The sequence below is a fragment of the Rhipicephalus microplus genome, chromosome 1 (genome assembly GCF_043290135.1).
Source record: "Rhipicephalus microplus isolate Deutch F79 chromosome 1, USDA_Rmic, whole genome shotgun sequence".
Classification (NCBI taxonomy): Eukaryota; Metazoa; Arthropoda; class Arachnida; order Ixodida; family Ixodidae; genus Rhipicephalus; species Rhipicephalus microplus.
Genome location: NC_134700.1, coordinates 12,954,008 through 12,974,753, shown reverse-complemented (window position 1 = coordinate 12,974,753; position 20,746 = coordinate 12,954,008). Strand labels below are relative to the sequence as shown.

At 46.7% G+C, this 20,746-nt stretch overlaps 1 protein-coding gene across 5 annotated transcripts in view; it reads right to left on the bottom strand.

Annotated features, from left to right (window-relative positions):
- The window catches only part of rho-7 (rhomboid family intramembrane serine protease rho-7), a 376,470-nt gene that overhangs the window by 27,802 nt on the left and 327,922 nt on the right, over nucleotides 1–20,746 (bottom strand). For 4 of the 5 annotated variants that reach the window (XM_075887456.1, XM_075887453.1, XM_075887440.1 and 1 more), the window contains one exon: nucleotides 6,624–6,721. The exons of the other annotated variant lie outside the window; for it this stretch is intronic. In XM_075887456.1, the coding sequence (XP_075743571.1) occupies nucleotides 6,624–6,721 (98 nt within the window). The remainder of the gene's footprint in view (nucleotides 1–6,623; nucleotides 6,722–20,746) is intronic. 5 annotated transcript variants of the gene reach the window in all.

Below are 20,746 nucleotides of genomic sequence, written 5' to 3'. Positions count from 1 at the left end.
GTTGTTGATACGCATATTTCTTGGAGACAGCACAACCTTTGAGCATCTTTTCGATGTCGGCGTTGAGTCCGGGCCAGAAGATTAGCTGACGAGCTCTTGTTTTAGTCTTACTTAAACCCAAGTGGCCCTCATGTATCCGTTGAAGGATTTGCGCCCTCATCGATACCGGTATGACTACTTTAGTCCCTTTTAGCACAATGCTTTCTACCAGTGATAATTCCGCCGCGAATGGCTTCATGCTGCCGACCAAGCTACAGTCTTCTCTTATGAACCGTATGAGTGACTGAAGATCAGGGTCTTTCTCAGTGGCTTCAACAAGCCGACTCGGTGTTTTGCTGCTCACAATGTTCGTGACCACACCTACTGCATGCACCTCTACGTCGTCCTGGGAGGGCACGATGTCCCATGGTTTTTTGGTAGCCCCTAATAACATGTCGGCCAGCAGCAACTCTTTTTCTGGAACAAAGAGAAGGGAATAATCATATTTCAACAGGCGCAGAAAAAAACGTTGCAGCCTTGGTGGCATATCGCCGATTCCTTTCAACGCAATTGCTAAATGTGGGCGGTTATCTGTCTCGACAAAAATTTTCCGGCCGTAGACAAAATAGTGAAATTTTTCACATCCAAATGTTATTCCCATTGTTTTTTTTCTATTTGCGAGTATCTCTGCTCCGTGTCAGTCATGACATGCGACGCGTAGGCCACAGGACGCCAGCTATCTCCGTGACGCTACAACAGCGCAGCTCCTAGCCCATCTTTTGATGCGTCCGTGCTGATCTTGGTTTCCCTGGCTGGATTGAAAATAGCTAGTACAGGTGTGCTGCTTAGAAATGTGCCCACTCGGCGGTGTGCTTTTCTGTCCACTCGAAGATTGTGTCCTTTTTAATAAGACCACGCAACAACTTTGTTTTGTCAGTCAGATGCGGGATATACTTGCCAAAGTAATTTGCCACACCAAGCATTCGCTGAGCCGCCCGCTTATCAGTCGGGCGCAGCATTTCTGCTATTGACGCACTGAATGCGGGACTCGGCTTTATCCCGTCTTCACTGATGATGTCACCCAAGAATTCAACCTCTCTGCGTGCAAACTTGCATTTGGCTGCATCAAATGTCAGTCCCGCATTCTTTGCTAGTTCTAGCGCCCCACGAAGGCGCTCGTCATGTTCTGCCCCATACCAGGACGTCATCGACATACACGCGCACGCCTGGTGCTCGATCGAAAATTGAACTCAACGTTTTTTGAAACACTTCAGACTCTGACGCAATTCAAACGGCAGTCTCAAAAAACAGTAACGCCCAAAGGGAGTAGCAAACGTACAGATGCTTGATGTGGCCAGATCCAATGGAATCTGATGGAAACCCGAGTTTACATCGAGGTGAGAAAAATATTTAGCACCCGCCAGTTCTGCCTCGTAGTCATCTCGCTTCGGCATCTGATAATGCTCACGCTTCAGGTACTGGTTAATGCTCCTAGGGTCCATGCAAACCCTCAGTTTGCCATATTTTTTTTTTCTGACAATGACAAGAGGACTCACCCAATATGTTGGTTCACTGATCCTTTCAATGATGTGGGCTTCTCCCATGTGTTGCAGCTTTACCCGCAGTGGTTCTTTGAGTGCCAAGGGGACGTGTCGCGCTGGCTGTATCACTGGTGTGAAATCTTCGCGCAAGATCATCCTGTATGGGCGGGCTACACAGCCGGTACCTTAGAAAAGCTGCGGGAATTCTTGGAGCACTTTGTCAGAGCTTTGGGCATCCACTGTGTCGATTGAATGCACCAACAATCCCAGTGCCTCCGTTGCGTGTAGTCCAAGTATCGCTTGTTTGCTCTTCATCACTATGAAAAAGGTAAAGGTACCAGACTAGTCATTCATGGCCACTGGCAGGGTGGCCACACCGAAGTGTTTAATGGCGTCGCTACTGTATGACCGAAGGACGGAGCTGCTGGGCTTCAGGTCACCATGCGCTTGGAATTTGAAAAAGACAGAATACAGCAGCAAGTTGGCCTGGGATCCAGTGTCTACTTTCAAAACAACCTGCTGGTTGGCTACTTTGGCTACGACCATCCAGTCAGCTGTCCTTTCCACGGCGCACGCTCTGACATTGAAGATGTCGAAGTCGTTCTCGTCGTGTACTATGGCACCGACGGCAGGCTCTCTCCGGCTGCATGCCACGAAGTGATTGGCCCTCTTGCACGCGAAACATGTCGTCCCAAACACCGGGCATTTGTTACAATCATGCGTTCGATTGCATCTACCGCATGTGAACCGTTGACGCTGTTTCACGGCCGCTACGTGCTTATCTGCTTACCCCAAGTCTCATTTTGGTGATCTGACACTTCGGTCGCTTTGTGTACCTGTTCTGCCTTGAGCAGCGTGAGGTCTTTAACTTTGAGCATCTTTTAGCGTAACTTTGGACTATTCGTGCCAAATACAATTTGGTCACAAATCATAGAGTCACTAAATGTTGAGAAGTTGCAAGTCTGAACTAGCTTCCTCAGGTCGCGCAGTAATTGTTCAAAAGGTTCGCCTTCGGCTTGACTCCTTGAACGAAATGCATACCTCTCGTGGACTTCATTTTGTTGCTCCTGACAGTATGCTTCAAACTTGCACACAACTGTTGCGTAGTCATCCTTGTATTCTTCCGCAGTAAAAGTGAAGTTGTTAAATACCTCCAGCGCATCATCTCCAGCAACACTCAGCAGCAGCGCCGTCTTAGCAGCCTCCGTCCGTGGTTCTTTGGTTGACGCTGTTGCTTTCAGGAAGAGCTCGAACTTCTCCTTAAACAACGCCCATTTCTTTGCGATGTTCCCGGACAGAAGCAGCTGATCGGGTGGCTTGAGGAGTTCAATTTTCCTAGCTTACTGGCGTAACGCCTCTTCGTTTCTTCAAGCCATTTCGCGGTAGGCCAACGATCGGCCCACTTCTGACACCATGTATCAGTCAGTTAAAGCAGGAACAGAAAGAACGTTTATTGATAGCTGCTGTTAGGTTTTATAGAGGCTGGCGCTGACGTCAGCAGTTGGTGGGAGACGGCACTACTACGCACATCGCATGCCTATCTTGCACGATACAGGATTGCACAGTCTCGGGTGGATTTTTTTGCAACAACCTCGTAGCGTAGTTTTTTGGCCACTCAGACGGTGAAGCAGGTGAAATTCCTATGAGTTTTGTCGCGTTCACTCCCTTCGAAGCACAGTGTAAACGGGCCTTCCTCTCACAGACAAGTTGTGTTGCACCATTCGCGTTAAGCGGTCAATTGCGTGTTCGTATCATCAGCTGTGGCTGGGGAACCAGTTCGTATAACCCCAAATCATGGCATACTTTGTATATAGTTCATCCAAAGGAACTTTAAAATTAATATAGTAGCAAAATTCATATCCAACGTAATCGTATCATCGAGATTATACTGTATAGCATCACTCTACTGCAGTGAAACCACGTTTACAAGAGGTTGCATGGAATGTTTAATATCTGGTCGTTTATTTCTAAAACTTTAAAATTTAGAATTAAATTTGGAAGAAAATTATAATATTGCAAATTCATTCAAATATTCGAAGTGCTATTCCACTAAGCTGCACAGCACTCTAACCTGTTATGCAGTAGTTTGTGAGAAAGTGCGTGCTGTTGTGCATAATGTGGCCAGGCTTTGTTTACAAAAAGCTTGCTGAAGCTTGTAATAATAATTGTTGAGTTTGAACACCCCAAAACCACCATATAACCACCATAATTACCAAAACCACCATAAAGGACCCTGTACTGGAGGGCTCCAGAAATTTCGACTACCTGGGGTTGTTCAATGTGCACCTAAGCCTACAGGCCTCAAGAATTTTTGTCTCCATCAACCACCGCAGCCTGGATTCGATCTCGCGATCTGCAGGTCAGTAGCCGTGTGCCTTAATCACTAGACCACCGTGGCGGGCTACTGAAGCACGAGGAAACCCAGTTTAAGTTGGTGCTCATATGAACGTCTCCTGCCTTCATCTAACTCTCGGTGCATTTCTTTGAGTATGAACCACAAAGTAAAATAAAGAAGGAGCACCAACTTCGCTGGTCTGGAAGAGACACATTTTGCAACACCGCTTCATGCTTCACGGTTCGTTTTCCATATGGCATTACAAATGAAGAAAAGCGGTGGAGGAAAGGTGCTTTTCTCAAAAAGAGCAGCGGGCGTGGGCTCTGCCTGTCGTTGCTATAGCAAAGGCATAGACAAGCACTCGGCTGCATTGATTGCTCTGCTCGCCTATCCATTTTATTGTCTGCTTCACACATGCTGTACGTCTGCTACCAATTCTTTTCTGTAGCAAGCGTAACTACTGCAGTTTGCGGATTGACATTATGAGAGGGAAAAACCAAATATATACTTTACTACATTTATTCGAAACAGGCAAAACTCCTGAAAAGCCCTGACATCTGTAACTTGGGCCCCACAAATGTATATTACAACATACACAAACATAACATATACCTAAACTTAAGCAGATGAGGTAAAATTATAAAAACATGGTACGTAAAGCAACGTAAAAAAATTTTAAGTGCATTGACAAACAAAGTAGCATGGCAAGAGACACTAGGGAAGGGGATCTTAATGTATTACAAGAAAAAGAAGCTTGTAATGAAGAGGTGGTGTTTTTCACTTCTTTCTTTAGTGTTCATCAAGTGCGTACATGCCTCGCTTGCTTCTTCTTTTTTTTTTTCATGCTTTCCAAGCCGCTCGGTTTCCTTGCGAGCAAAATTTCCGCATTCTTGCGAGAATGTAGTATTGCAGAATTCCTGTTAGAATTTCTTCCTTGTGAGCTTCACAAGACTGTGTGTCCCCAGCACATGGTCAGTCGTTACCTCATAAACATTAGTCAACTTTGCATTACAATAAATGTAGTTCTCTGTCAATGCAACAGTCAGTATTGATGCATGTTTGCATATATTAATTGGCCACGTGTTTTGGTGGCAGTGAGACTGGAAATGTCTTTTTCAACAGGCTGCAAAGTTGAACCAAGTGCACCCCTGCATGTCTCACAGACAGACTTTGGGCGAAGTTTTCGCGCGGCATATCCAGCGATGAAGTAAATCTACTTTTTCCATAGACTACTGTTTTCCATAATCGACTGCATAATCATGCAGTCGATTATGGTGGGATCGTCCTCTGCCTGGGGTAAAATATCTTCAGATTCCCAAAAGGAACGAAGCGTGTGTTGGAGGGTTAGTTGGTTGCGTATCTTTAAACCTGTGTGTGCTAGGGACGAGACACATCTAATATGAGATGCTTCTTGAGCACATATTAATTGTCCTTGGATTTTAGAGGCCGCTTATTCACAGTTACTTTTTGATGCCACTGATCCAGTACCTGCGGATGGGGGCAGCAAAGAGCGGAATCTTCTCTGCCCCTTGACATAACCTGATTTGCAGCTGGCAACAAAACACTTTATTGTGCCCTGTTTATTTGCCCCACATATTCACACACAAGTACCAAAATACCTTGTCCCTTATAGAATAAATAAGCACACTGGAGACATCTTAGACAAAGGTTATAACATAAAAATGTCCGACAAACACTGCTGCACAAGCGTCCAGGCGTGGAAAACAAGTGTACATCTGCTTTTACGTTCTTTTTTAGCATAATATTTGAGCTGCTTTCACTAAAGATGTGCAACAGTGTTTCGCATATGTGTAAAAGAAAAGCAGTACTATGTTTTTATTTTATGTTTCATTATTAGTATGAACATGTACATTTCGTTTGGTTGTCATACTTAAGCAGTCAAGCAAAGGATTTTCTACAAGACGACACGCTTCGTGTGCAGTGCCTGCCGTGCCTGCGGTGCCTTCCGCCACCGCAGGTTTCCGCCAGTTCACGCATGTACTCATGAGCACAGGTGTTGAATGGTTTTTATGTGCCTCCACAGGTGGTGCTACGCATTGTGATATGCGCCAAGAGAGAAGAAAGCGTGTGTGAAAGCAGGAAAAGGAGCGGAGGAAGAGAGCAAAGGAATGGTTTAGACCACCGTGTACACGTTGCACGGTTTGTCCCACATGAAAGCGTGGGGCAGCGGCCGAGCCGGCGCTTCTCTCTTGTCTTACTCCGTGGTGTGAACCAACTCACTCATGTCTATGTATTATTGGTAAATTACTAAATTACTTAAATGCATTACCAGTAATGATGCTACTTGTAATGCCAACTCTGCTTTCAATACAGCACAGCACTTATATTCAATGCCCACTCAGCTACAGGCTGCCACATTTGTTTTTATTGCATAGCACTTCATCTCATGGTGAGAATTTACATAGTTATTCACCCGCCTTTATCGCTAAAAATTCTCAATTAGATGCCAGCACAGCTGCAGACAGTGGGATGAAAACAAAGCAATGATGTGACGTGAAGTGGTGTACTGCCCGAGCTGGAAAAGATTTATGGCGAGACCTTGCACATGAAAAAAAAAAAGGACACAGGGAAGAAGACATGGGGCAGTGCAGACCACACGAGAGACAAGAGACGAGACAGCGCCTTTCCCGTGTCCTCTTCACTGCTTTACATCAGCTAAATCTTGTTGCTAATGACATGACAATTTCTTTCTGGCTATGGGTTCTGCCTTTTGATGCTGTGATGATGACTGAAGGGGAAATACTCACATTCCAAACACAGTGCCTCCTAAATGGGCCGCATGGTCCAATAAGTGCCACCGAAACAGCATGCCAGCCGTGTCAAATGCCAACAAACCTTTCAATGCCTGCACAACACAGGCACCAACGAAGACATTGTGAAGTGAATAAATGGTACACTATGGCACAGCAGCTACTAATAACATGCTTCAGGTGCAAGGACAGCAGCATTGTGTGTGCAGCAGAGGCACGAGCTAGCGGACAAGGGCTTAGAACTGTGAGCAATCAGCCAACAGCTCCTGTGCAATAAATCACCTTTAAGTTTGATGGAGGTTTTTGGTAAACATATTTTAGCGTGATCTTGTTTAATCTCCAAACATCGACACAGAACCGGATTGGACCCATCTTTCTTTGTAACGAGTACCACTGAAAAAACCCATGGGCTCTGCAAAGGTCGGATGACAACTCAGCGGAACATGTTCTCGACATGCTCTGCAACAACCTGACATTCTGTAGAGGACACGCGATATGGCCAGTGCCGCAGCGGTGTGTGGGAACCAGTGTCGATGTGGTGTTGAACTGTGCATGCATGGCCTGGTGATACTTCTGCAACATCGAAAGAAGGGCGGAAGTGCTGAAGCTTGGTAAGGAGCTGTGATCACTGTGAAGGCGTCGAATCTTTGGCGAGTAGTGGGCTGAATACATCGTTAGACGCTGCATCAGGCACGGAGAGGACACCCAGTTCATACACGACTGTTGAGGATACCTTATCGAGGATAGAAACGATTCGTGCAGAGTTGATCATCTTGACATTACCAAGGCACTCGCAATAAAGCAATGATAGCGGTGTCAAAAGAAGGTTGTGAATGGGCCTTGCATCAATACTTCCGACGAAATCAAGAGCAGCAAAAGGCAATGAAAGGGCTGTTTGTGTAACAAAGTTTTGAGGCGGCATGAAGAAGACCGTTCTGTCAGATATGGCAAGGCATGGCACTTGTACTAAAGAGTTCGACGGGATATATGTGTCTCCCTCCACAATAAGCTTAGCGGCAGATTTATTGTCGATGGAGGTCAAATTGGTGAGACAGGAAAATTCAACCTCCGCTCGAGCACAGCCAAATAAGGCGTTGTGGCACAAGAAAAAGTCTCATTTTAAGATGATGTCGTGGGAGCATGATGAAAGCACAATACATTCTATCGTGTACACAATGTCTTGAATGGTCACACGTGCTGTACACGCTGGAGTCGGTGGGCTGAGCACTTGCTGTTCGAAGAGAGAATCCAAAAAGAGGCATTGTGACTTAACGAAGTGAGCAACAAAATTCACCATCGATTACAGGTATAGCGGCACCTGTATCGACAAGAGCTACTGTTGCGACATTTTCGACTAAGACGACAATGACACTGCTAGGAGAAGAACGAAGAATTGGGCAAACCGAAAACTGCCAGTTCTTGTCTCGGGAACTGCGACGTCTATTTTTTCTCGCCAGTAGGTGGTCGTTGACGCATCGGTGACGACGATCGCCGATGAGGGGATGGCAAGCAGAGATGTTCAAATCGAGGGCGGCAAGCAGCGTAGCAGCGAGGTTCCAGAGCAACGGAGGGAGAGTGAGGTGCATGGGAATTAAGTGAGATGTAAGGCACTCTCGTTGGCTGTCATCGAAGGTCTGAACCTGGCAGCAGCAGTGCCTGGCGACATGTCCGGGGTACCTACTGGCGAAGCATATGGGGCAGTTGTCGAGCATTCGCCATGGGTTTACAGGGGCAGTGTTGGACCAGAATATAGGAGGAGGAGTACGGCTCACAGGGCACTGAATAGGGGGCACTCGCCCTCTGCGAGTGGGCATGGAAGCTACCCCAGCATATGTAAGTGGGGCAGCCACAAGATATTGCTCGCGGGCAGCTGGCAGCACCTCAGCGACCTCTCCTTGGATGAGGTCAAGAATGAAGGACAAATGTTTAGGTATACCTCTTGAGTGAAGGGCACCGATGAGAGCTGTCTCAACTTCTTTGCAAACGAAGGCCTTGATTTTTGTTAAAAGTGGCCCACGTATAGGCTGATGATGAGACCCAAAAGTTGTGCCCCATTGGGTGGTGGAACACTCCTTGTCAGAGCTCGCAGCTCGCACAATTCCTCATATCTCTCGCACAAAACAATAACATCAGCGATTGTGCTAGGGTTCTTTGCCAGCAACATCTGAAATCTGTCATCATCAATTCGTTTCATCATGAGCTTTATTTGTCGTTTTCCGCCATGTCAGCGCTTCTTCACAGATCAACAACGTCTTCAATGTAACTGGTGAACGTCTCAACTGTGTCCTGTGCACGCGAGTGAAAACGCTGTTCGGCGCGAAGTTTCCTAACGGCAGGTCGATCAAATACTGCTGTGATTGCAGTCTCGAAGAGTGACCACGTTCGGACGTCACCCTCATGGTTCCTGAACCACAGATAGGCCACACCCGCGAGATAAAAAGATACACACGTTAACTTCTCTGCGTCGTCTCACTTGTTCAGAACGCTCTCCCAATTGTAAGTCAACAGCCAGGCCTCAATGTTATTGTTGTTGGTTCCTCTGAAGATTGGAGGCTCTCGCAAGAGAGCACTTCCAGCGCAGGTGAGAGATGGGGAAGGAAGCGTCTGCTGGTCCGGGTCCAGCATGGCAGATGGAAGTTTCCGAGAACGAAGCTCAGGATGGCACAGGGAAACGGTACCCAGCACGGCCCTACCAAATATAAATATGATTTATTGCACTGAAGCTGTTGGCTGATCGGGCACAACTCTGAACCCTGTCTGCTAGCTCGTGCCTCTGCTGCACACACAATACTACTGTCCTTGCGTCGATCTACTTCCTCTTCATTACGATAGTTTTAAAAGAATATTTCAGGCTAATTGGCTTAGATATATGAAAGAAAGTCACAGGGAAAAACATAAATAACATTTCGAGCTTTCAGGTGAGGACCGGCCTTTAATCTTAAAGGCCGGTCAAAAGTTCAGAATAAATGCTTTTTATGTTTTCACTGTGACTTTCCTTCTTTCTTTCGCATAGACACACACATGTGTGTGTGTGTATATATATATATATATATAACGAAGATGGATAAAACATTTCAATGAGAAAGTTGTAAATCAGTTTGCGAAACATCCGATTAGACAGTTTCAAACTTTATATCTGTTAATTATTAGTGTTTTTCTGCTAACTACAAATGCCCGCGAGATACAAAAATACTACGAGACAAATCCACTGGAACGCCTGCGCGCACCGTTATTCCAGTGCTCTCTAACGTTCCACATACGAATGATAAGCTTGCCTCACACCGGTTCATGACAGCGATAAGCAAACACGACGGTTATCGTTTTAGTGGCCGATAGCAATACGTGTTCCTCGCAAAGCCACTACCATTGTTGCAGCCCCTTCGAGACGGCACAATCGGGCAAATCCTACGATCATTCGTACGGGGAACGTTAGACAGCACTAGAATCGTCGTGCGCACTGGTGCGCGAGCGGGCTTGTCACGTGGTATTTTTTAGGGGCGAAGCTTCTTCTGGCGTGGCTTGTGCGTACCTTGTTGTCGTAGTGCTGTAGTGCGTAACATACCCACATACTAATGGCACATACCGCCCTCGGGCACATATCTGCATGTCCACATGTTACGCTGTTAACAAAGTGCTGACCGCAGAAATGAGGTACATACTCTGCTTTAGTTCTTGAATTGTCCGCTCGATGGCGGTACTTGTATATGATGAATATATTGTTACGATGAAAGATGTTTATTTGAAAATGGGCTGATGAAACGGGGCTGAATGGCTGCCACTTGGCGCTGATCTACTCGCAAGACATGCGCTCTTTGCCTTGCTCTTCTCTTTGTCTTGCTCTTCTCTTTGTCCTCCCTGTCACCTTAGCGTAGCACTTCTCTCCCCACAGATGAAGCCCATCGAGTGAGTAACGGCTACGTGAACGTGGAGTTGCACAGGTGACAGCGCTTTAGGCACCTGACGTGAACAAGTTGCGTCGGCCGAGAACGGTAGCCGTGACTGAGGAGACGAGCCATCGAGTATGTCAGGTCACCGAGGCGATCGACGATGACGAAGAGGCAGGTGTAACGGGCTAGAAACTTTTGACACAGGCCACGCTTGCGAAGCGGCATTTGAAGCCAAACTATGTCGCCCTTGTCGTAAGAGACATCTTTGTGCCACGAATCGTAGGTGATCTTGGAACGGTCCTGGGATGCCAACGTACGAAGTCGAGCTACACGCAATACTTCCTCTGCACGGCAAAGGGTCTGAGCAATAGAAATGTCCACATGAGTATGAAATGGCAGAATGGTGTCAAGGAAGAATCGGGGCGGTCGAACGTAAAGGAGGTAGAAGAGGCTGTAGCCAGTGGCTTGATGCCTCACTGAGTTGTAGGCGTATGTAATAAATGGGAGGATGTCATTCCAAGCCATCGAGTATGTCAGGTCACCGAGGCGATCGACGATGACGAAGAGGCAGGTGTAACGGGCTAGAAACTTTTGACACAGGCCAAGCTTGCGAAGCGGCATTTGAAGCCAAACTATGTCGCCCTTGTCGTAAGAGACATCTTTGTGCCACGAATCGTAGGTGATCTTGGAACGGTCCTGGGATGCCAACGTACAAAGTCGAGCTACACGCAATACTTCCTCTGCACGGCAAAGGGTCTGAGCAATAGAAATGTCCACATGAGTATGAAATGGCAGAATGGTGTCAAGGAAGAATCGGGGCGGTCGAACGTAAAGGAGGTAGAAGAGGCTGTAGCCAGTGGCTTGGTGCCTCACTGAGTTGTAGGCGTATGTAATAAATAGGAGGATGTCATTCCAATCCTTGTGCCTGAATTGACGTACATAGAAACCATATTGGTGAGCGTTCTGTTCGTGCGCTCCACGAGACCATTTGTCTGTGAAAGATTAGGGGTCGCGTGGCGAAATCGACTATCACAAAGACGCAAGAGCTCTTCGACCACGTAGGCAACGAACTGGCATCCATGATCATTTGCAGTAATGCGAGGTGGTCCATGGTTAAGTATGACTGTCAACAGGAGGAAGCTTGAAATATCGATTGCCGTGGCTGTTGGCATTGCGGCCATCTCCGCATAACGCCTCAGGTGATCAACACAAACGATGACACAACAGTAGTTGTTTGATGAGAGCGGGAAAGGGCCGACAAGATCCACTCCCACCATTTCGAAAGGTGTTGAGGGGGGTGTCAAAGGGTGAAGGAGTCTGATCGGGCAGTGTTCGGGCACTTGAATTGCTGGCATTTGTCATAAGTGGCCACATACTTTTCTATAGTCTTTCTCAATCTAGGCCAGTAGAATCTACCTTGAATGCAGTGATACATTTTGCCAAAACCTATGTGTCCAGTGGTCTCAATATCATGCGTAGCACTAAGCACGCCTCGTCACAAGTTTGTGGGGACCACTAATAGTAAGCGTGCGCCATCAGCCGCGTAATTTTTTTTATACAGCAAGTCATCTTGCATAACAAAGCCATTGTTTTTCGGCTGAGCAGCTGAGTCGAAAAGAGCATCTAGGGTGCGGTTGTCGCGCTGTTCTTTCCTGAGATGGTGACGTCGGAAAAACGTGTATTGTCAATGGAAACTAGGAACTAATCGAAATTGTCGGCGGTACAAGTAGTTGTGGGTAGTGGGAGTCACGAAAGACGGTCAGTGTTGGCATGCTGTCGACCACTCTTGTAACGGACCGCAAAGTCGAACTCCTGCAAGCGTAGGACTCACGGAGCAAGGCAACCAGATGGGTCACAGAGACCAACTAACCAACATAGTGAATGATGGCAGGTAACAAGTGTGAAGTGATGGCCGTAGAGATACGGGCGGAACTTCTGCAGAGCAAAAACTACAGCAAGACAATCTTGCTCCGTTACAGCGTAATTCTGTTCGGCCTTGCTCAACAAACGGCTGGCGTACGCAATGGCATGCTCGGCGTCACCAAAACGCTGGATGAGGACGGCACCGAGGCCAATTCCGCTTGCGTGACAGAAGAGTCAAAATGGTGAAGTATGGGTCCAGAAGATAGCATGAACTTTAGCTGCCAAAGCGAAGATTCAAAAACCGTTGTCCAGGTGAAAGGCGTGTCCTTGCGTAGCAAGGAGGTCAGAGGGTACGCAGTGTCGGTAAAATTGGATATAAAACGTCGGAAGTACGAGCCACGACCCAAGAAGCTTCTTAAGTCACGTTGCAACTGTGGTTGCTTACATTTACTCACTGTGGCAACATTCTGTGGGTCTGGCCATACGCCGCGCTTGTCCACTAGATGCCTGAGTACTAGCACCTCTCGTTGGCCAAACTGTCATTTCTTTGAGCTCAGGGTAAGGACAGCCTGTTCGAGGCACGTCAAAACAACGTCATGTTGCTGATTGTGTTTTGCAAAAGTGCGATCCAAAATTACGACGTTATGAAGATAGCATAAACAAATATCCGATTTTAGACCACGCAGAACCGTGTCCATGAATCTTTCGAACGTAGCGCACCGTTACACAAACTAACTGGTTACACAAACTAACTGGTTTGTGTAACGCTCCGTTACACAAACCAAACAGTGTAACGTTGAATTCAAACAAGCCGTCTAGTGTCACAAAAGCTGTTTTCTGTTTGTCAGTGGAATGCATTGGTATCTGCCAGTAGTCCAATCGGAGGTCCACAGATGAAAAGTAGGACGCCGAGTGGAGACAGTGAATGACGTCGTCAATATGGGGAAGTGAATACACACGTTTTTTCATCAAGGAATTGAGGCGCCGGCAGTCGACGCAAAACCTCCATGATCCGTCTTTATTTTTCGCAAGTATGACCAGCACAGCCCAAGGGATAGAAGAATCTTGAATGGCGCCCTTGGTCAGGCTGTCATCCACGTGGTGAACGATAACCTTACGCTTCATCACGGAACGCGGTAATGCTTCTGCCTTATTGGATGGGCTAACCCAGAGTCGATCCTGTGATGAGCCCGTGTGATGGGAATGCACACTTCCTTAGCTTTCTGGCTGAAATCAAACAGTGATGCATGCTTCCTTACGACACTGACCAGCACTTGACGCTTCTAGAAGGTCAATGACTTGTTAACCATATTGTAGCAGTGCTGAGGCAGACAGGCTAAAAAACAAGTGTTTTTATTAGGGCGAACTTGTGCCCACGAGTCTAATGACTATGGTCGTCAAGTCCAAGTAGATGAGTACTCACATATTCAACTATCTTCTTCTTCCTCGTAGCCCGAGCGCACGATTGCGTGGCGCATGCCAGCCGGGTCATGCTGGTGCTCGTGCCACGATGATTGCGGCGGGCTACTTAAATGTGGTAAACCTGTCGCGGCATTATCCCCCTCCTCAGATGCATCGTCCCGATGCTTGAGACAGTGAAAAGGTACATGCGCACTCTCACTCGTTTTTTGATGATATGTCATGATAGGACTTCATGCGGACCACATGTACCACTTTTGTGGGATTGCGGCGTCTTGAGCTCACATGTCCGGCAGATCTGACTTCAAAAGTGACATCGCTGATACTGTTGAGTACTTCATAAGGGCCGAAGCATCGGCAAAGAAGTTTTCAGAGAGTCCGCGGCGGTGCACTGGGATCCATATTCACACTTTGTCACCGGGATGATGAAGTGCGTCACTGCGTCGCTTGTTGTACCGACAAGAATCAACGCACTGTTGGCGGCATGTTCGGTATCTTGCCATTTGTCATGTTTCTTCGGATCTTTGCAAGAAGTCATATCATTCAGCTGGATAGCTGCTTTCATCCTGTAGTGGTAACATGGCATTCAGTGGGGTGGTCACTCTTTGGCCGAATGCTAGTTCGAAAGGGGCAACGTGAGTTGTTTCTTGAACGGCTGTATTATATGCAAATGTTACGTAGGGTAATATTTCATCCCACTGTTTATGTTCAACATCGACATACATTGACAGCATGTCGGTCAGAGTTCTGTTGAGTGGTTCGGTTAAGCCATTTGACTGAGGGTGATATGCCATTGTTCTTCTGTGATCGGTATTTGTCATGCGCATCAGGCATTGCATAAGGTCTGCAGTAAATGCGGTGCACCGATTTGTAATAACGACGATGGGTGCATCATGTCTGAGCACTATATTGTTCACACTTGGCAACTTCGGCAGCTGTCGCACTGTACAGAGAGTCAGTCTCAGCATAACGGGTTAGATAGTCTGCGGCTACGACTATCCATTTCTTGCCTGCACACGATGTCGGGAAAGGTCCTAAGAAGTTCATGCCGACTTCTTGGAATGGGGCATCCAGAGGGTCTATTGGCTGGAGAAGGCCGGCTAGTTTTACGGGTGGAGTTTTGCGCCGTTGACACTGACGACAAGTTCTCACGTAGCGCTGCACTGATGTGAGCAACTTAGGCCAATAGTACTTCAGGCAAATCCTGGCGAACGTTCGGCTCACACCCATGTGTCCAGATGTTGGCTCATCGTGGCATGCATGCAGAATTTCCTCTCGCATGGCTGTGGGCATGACTAGTCAAAACGTTTCGTCATTAGGTTCGAAGTTCCTCCTGAAAAGAACACTTCCTCGAAGGCAGAACGTGGAGAGCCCTCTGGAGAATATGCGAGGGACTTGAAGAACGTCGAGACCCTGCAGGTGTTGTATAAGCGCAAGCAAATCCGGGTCATCTCGTTGTTGTTGAGTGATTTCGGATGTGTTGATAGCGCCTAAAAATGGGAAGTCTCCCTCTTCAGGTACTCTTGGATCGACGGGAGAGCGTGACAGGCAGTTGGCATCGCTGTGTTTCCTTCCGGATTTGTATAAACTCCATCTCCATCTTGCTAGTCAAAAACTCCATCTTGCTAGTCAACCTGAAAGATCCTTGAGATTTGCCAGCCAGCATAGAGCATGGTGGTCACTGACAGCTCTGAACGGTCTACCATAAATGTAGGGTCAAAACTTGTTTATTGCCCACGTGACTGCGAGGCACTCTTTTTCAGTTGCAGAGTAGTTTGCCTCAGCTTTTGAGAGTTTGCAGCTGGCATAGACTAACACTTTCTCTTGACTATTTTGCCACTGGACCAGGATGGTGCCGAGGCCGACATTGCTGGAATCAGAATGGACTTCAGTGTCAGCTGTCTCATCAAAATGGGCAAGTATTGGTGAACCCTGTAGCCGTTTTCTCAGTTCGTCAAAAGCTTTCTGTTGTTCGCCTTCCCATGTGAAGGGCACGTCGTCTTCTGTTAGTTTTATAAGAGGTTCCACAATTTTTGAGAAGTTTTCCACAAATCACCTATAATAAGCACACAAACCCAAAAATCGACGCGCTGACTTTTTCTCTCTGGGTGTAGGGAACTTCCGAACAGCAGCTGTCTTTTCGGGATCAGGACGAACACCGTCACAGCTAATGACATGTCCAAGGAATCGCAGCTCTTCGAAGCCGAAGTAGCATTTTTCAAGTTTGATTGTCGAGTTTGCTGACCGGATGGCTTGCAATACTGTGCGTAGTCGCTCTAGATGTTTGTTAAACGTTGCAGAGAATACCACCACGTCATTCAAATACACTAGGCATGACTGCCATTTCAATCCCGCGAGAACAGTGTTCATCATTCGCTGGAACGTTGCTGGCACGGAACAGAGGCCGAATGGAAGCGCTTTGAATTCGTAGAGGCCATCCAGTGTTACGAATGCCATTTTTTCACGGTCCCGCTCATCGACCTCAATTTGCTAATATCCACTTTTCAGATCCAAGGAGGAGAAAAACTTTGCGGATCGCAGCCAATCTATTGTATCGTCGATACGTGGTAAAGGGTAGACATCTAGTTTTGTTAAACTGTTCAGTTTTCGGTAGTCGACACAGAGTCAAGTGTGTTGTCTTTCTTCTTAATGAGCACTACGAGGGACGCCCAAAGACTATTCGAAAGCTGGATGACATCATCTGAAAGCATCTCCTCCACTTGCTTCTTTATAATTTCCCATTCTTTCTGTGACACTCGATATAGATGCTGGCATATAGGCCTCGTGTCGTCTTGCGTTATAATTCTGTGTTTCGTAGTTGACGTGCGCTGGACCTTCGAGGCACTTTAAAAGCAATCAGAGAATTCTTTTACCAAGGCGTAAATCTGTTTCTTTTGACTGTCAGGAAGGCTCTGGTTGACAGTCACGGATGTGTCAATGTTGCAGGCCACTGGTCGAGTGGTTGACGTCGTTAAGCTGCATAGTTCTGTCGCCATAGAGAAGTCATGTAAATAGGCAATAGCCGTGCCTTGAGCGATGTGTTGAAGTTCATTGGACAAATTTCCGAGTAAGACATCTGCACGGCCATTCGTCAAGTGAACAAGACCCCGAGCTATGCAGACACCTTTGTTCAAAAACAGCCCTACATTTGTATCCGTTATGCCATCGCGGTTGTAGAATGCGTCATTCTCTACGAGCACCATTACACTGCAGCGTGGTGGCACAGTTACGTCATCAAAAACAATGCGTAGAGCAGTTAAGCGTCGTTCCTCAGATTCCTCCACAGGTATAACTCGTTCAGTCGAAAACGACACGCTGGACATACGCAGGTTAATTACGGCACCATTAGCTCGCAAAAAATCCATTCCTATAATGAGTTCCCTTGAACATTCTGGTAGCACAATGAAATCGGCAGCATAAAGAAAGCCCCTTATATCAAGTCTTGCAGTGCATCTGCCAAGGGGTGTAATAATGTGACCGCCTGCCGTGCGTATCTGCGATCCACTCCACTGTGTCACAACTTTGTTTAGCTTTTTCACCATCTTGTGACTTATCACTGAATAATCAGCACCGGTGTCGACTAAGGCATTCAGCTCCCATCCTTCCATTCTCAACCGCAAATCTGAAGTAACGTTTTCGTTGCTGCACCCATCTACCGGAAATACACCGTCATCACCCTCAAACCAAATTGGAGGATCTTCGTAACTGACGTTATCAGCGGCCTCACCTCCACAGGTCGCTTGCTTTAGTTTTCCGGGTGTGGACTTTCCGGGTGTGGACACAGCATCGCAACTGCTGCATTGCTGTGTACCGTGGGTTGTCTGAGAGCTTCAGAGTATGTTTGGATAGGTCAAACCGGCTGCAGCTCATGCTCTGACTCTCGTATGACCTGTCTCAGTTCGTCATGAACAACGTCTGTAACAGATAGTACAGTTGGAGTGTGGCGCATTTGCAGTCTGCTTAGTTCTTCTCTAATAACTGATCTAATGAGCTCTCGCAGAGCTTCAACGTTGTTTCGCACGCCTCCAGAGAATACGTGTGCAGATGCGCAGTTAAGATTCCAGTTGTACGGCCGAGCTCGCTGTTCCGGTGTTTTTTCGATGGCCGTCGCTTCCGAATAGAACTCAGCAACTGTGCTTGGAGGGTTGCGGACGAGAACGACGAACAGCTCTTACTTCACTCCGCGCATTAGATGGCGCACCTTCTTATCCTCCGCCATGTTGTAATCTGCACGCTTGAATAGACGAACCATGTCCTCAATGTAAATGGCAGCACTCTCGTTTGTGAGTTGGTTCCTTGATTGAAGAGCAGCTTCCGCCTTTTCTTTCCGGTCTATGTTCGCGAACGTAGCCATCACTTGTCGTCGAAATACCTCCCAGGTAGACAAGTTTTATGGTTCTCAAACCATGTCTTTGCGAAGTCTTCCAGGGCAAAGTATACGCGATGGAGCTTCTCTCTTTCGTCCCATCCATTCAAGTTCGCCACTCTCTCGAACAGCTCCAACCAATCTTCCACATCCTCATATGAGTCGCCGTGTAATACTGGCAGCTGGTGCGGTTGACCGATGAACACTTGTGCCGGTGTTACCTGGCTAGTCATAGTGGTGGCGTCCACTGTTTGAATTCCCCTTGGTGTGAAGTGAAGAGGACTGAACTCAGGTGAGTCACCTCGAAGGCGGCGACTTGCCCTCCGGTGTACAGGAGTCACTTCCACGAGGTTGACACGCTGGTCGTCGGGGCTACGCTGTCTTGAGCTCACGGGGCTTCGATTCATTAACCAGCACCTCCACCAGAAATGTAGCAATGCTGAGGCGGACAGGCTAAAAAACAAGCGTCTTTATAAAGGGCGAACTTGTGCCCACGAGTCTAATGACTATGGTCGTCGAGTCCGAGTAGTCGAGTTGCAGAGATTCAACTATCTTCCTCTTCCTCGTAGCCAGAGCGCATGAACGCGTGGCACATGCCAGCCGGGTCTTGCTGGTGCTCGTGCCACGATGATTGCGGCGGGCTACTTGAACGTGGCCAAGCTGTCGCATAAATATTCAGGAAAAGTGAGGATCTTGAGGAACACCAGGACTTCATGTGATGTGTCATTATTAAAAGCTGCTACATCAATGCTGGTATCCACTTTAAACGATGCAAGTCTCATACCCCTGGGCAGTACAACAGACTTGCAAGATACTTTGGCACCCACAGGGTGGTTGTTCCACAGGCCACAGAGATGACGCATCAAGGTACAAACACACTTTTCTTCATTATTATTGAAGACACAGGCTCCACAATAGCAGCAAGTGCATCAATGTCAACACTATCAGCAGCTACTTGAGCTCTGGATAAGGAATGTGCCGGGAGGACGACATATTCAATGACGGCGAGGATGCATGAATTGGTAGAAGGTAGGTCAACAAGAGGGAGCAGATAAAGCTCGCCGTTCCCACAGTCAAGCGTAGCACCACACTGCTGTAGGAAGTCGAGGCCAAGAATTTCATCATGTGTAGATTGAGCAAGAACTGCAAATTTAGCTTGATATAATTTGTCTAAGAAATAACTTGTGTGATGCTCTACCACTGAGTTACGGCAGTGGTCATCCCCCCCGTCCACATTATTATAGAGTACATATGTGCATTTCAACATGGAAGCATCAGTTAGTGCCGCCAGCAGCCCTTAAAATGAGTGTGGAACACTTCTTTTGCCTGTTGGCATCACATGATCTCATTATGCTCTTATTTCCATTATCACGCTGCCTGTTATTCTCATTACGAGCTACCACCTACGAAATAAGAATAATGAAAACATTATTCGAAGGTCGCAAGTTCAGTTCCTGTTGGCAGCAAGTTATCTTTTTGTCCCCACTTTGCTTTCTTCACATTTACATTACAACTGTAACTACATCGCCTATACTTAACTTGCCTTCACTGTCTGTTAGTTCTGACTATATTGTGCCTAACAAAGAAAACAAGCCCCTAAATTTACACTTCTTTCATTCATTCAGAGCAAGTGTCTCGTTCGGACAAACTCGATACTTTCAGATAGTACATTAGGGATTATTGGTCAACTTCCAGCTTTTAATAAGAGCACTTGCTATGTGACACCAACAGGTAAAAAAACAGTGTTCCACACTGACAGTAATGGCTACCGGTGGAGCTGACTGACACTCTCACATTGAAATGCCCTTACGTACAGGCCTATAAAGTGGACAAAGGGGTGACCGCCGCTGTAACTCAGGCGTAAAGCATCGGACAAGTTATTTGAAGGTTGCTGATTTGGTTTTATTTTTGTTTGTTTCTTCCCATTTACATTACAACAAGATTTAATACTATTCCCTATATGTTCCTCGGCATCATTTCCGGTTATATACAATCATAAGGTTGTTCTGGCTAGCGAAAATTGGTTGAAGGCTACAAGGTAATCGACAAGGTAGTGACAGTGGCTTCAGTTATGACTATATTCGACTGACAATCTTTATCTACCTTCTTCCGAATTCTGTCACAAGGTTGTTATACTTTTCTCATGTAGTCATACTTTTCCTTTGTTCGCTTATTCCAGCTTAGCGTAGGGCATGAACAAAAGGACTGATGCACAAGAACTGATACTTGTGCAGCAATAAGTATCAAACCTAGTAACAAGAAGAATGCCAGGTAGACATGTATACGTATTCTTTTTATCAGGTGATGTATCTTCTGAATGTTACAGGTTCAAGATCTGCCACAAGCAAGACTTGTCATTGAGCAGCGTATACCCCAATTGTGATGTTTATGACTCATGCGCGATTTCGCAAGTCACAGTATGACCGAGGACAAGTTATTGAATGCAATGATCACTTGACCATCAAACAGTAGATGTACATAACAGTTGTCCTACTTTGGTAAAAATCGTACATCTTCTAAAAAGAAGGGTGACTTTTTCATTCAGGCTGATTATGTTTCTTTCTAATAACCTCTTAGTACTTGAA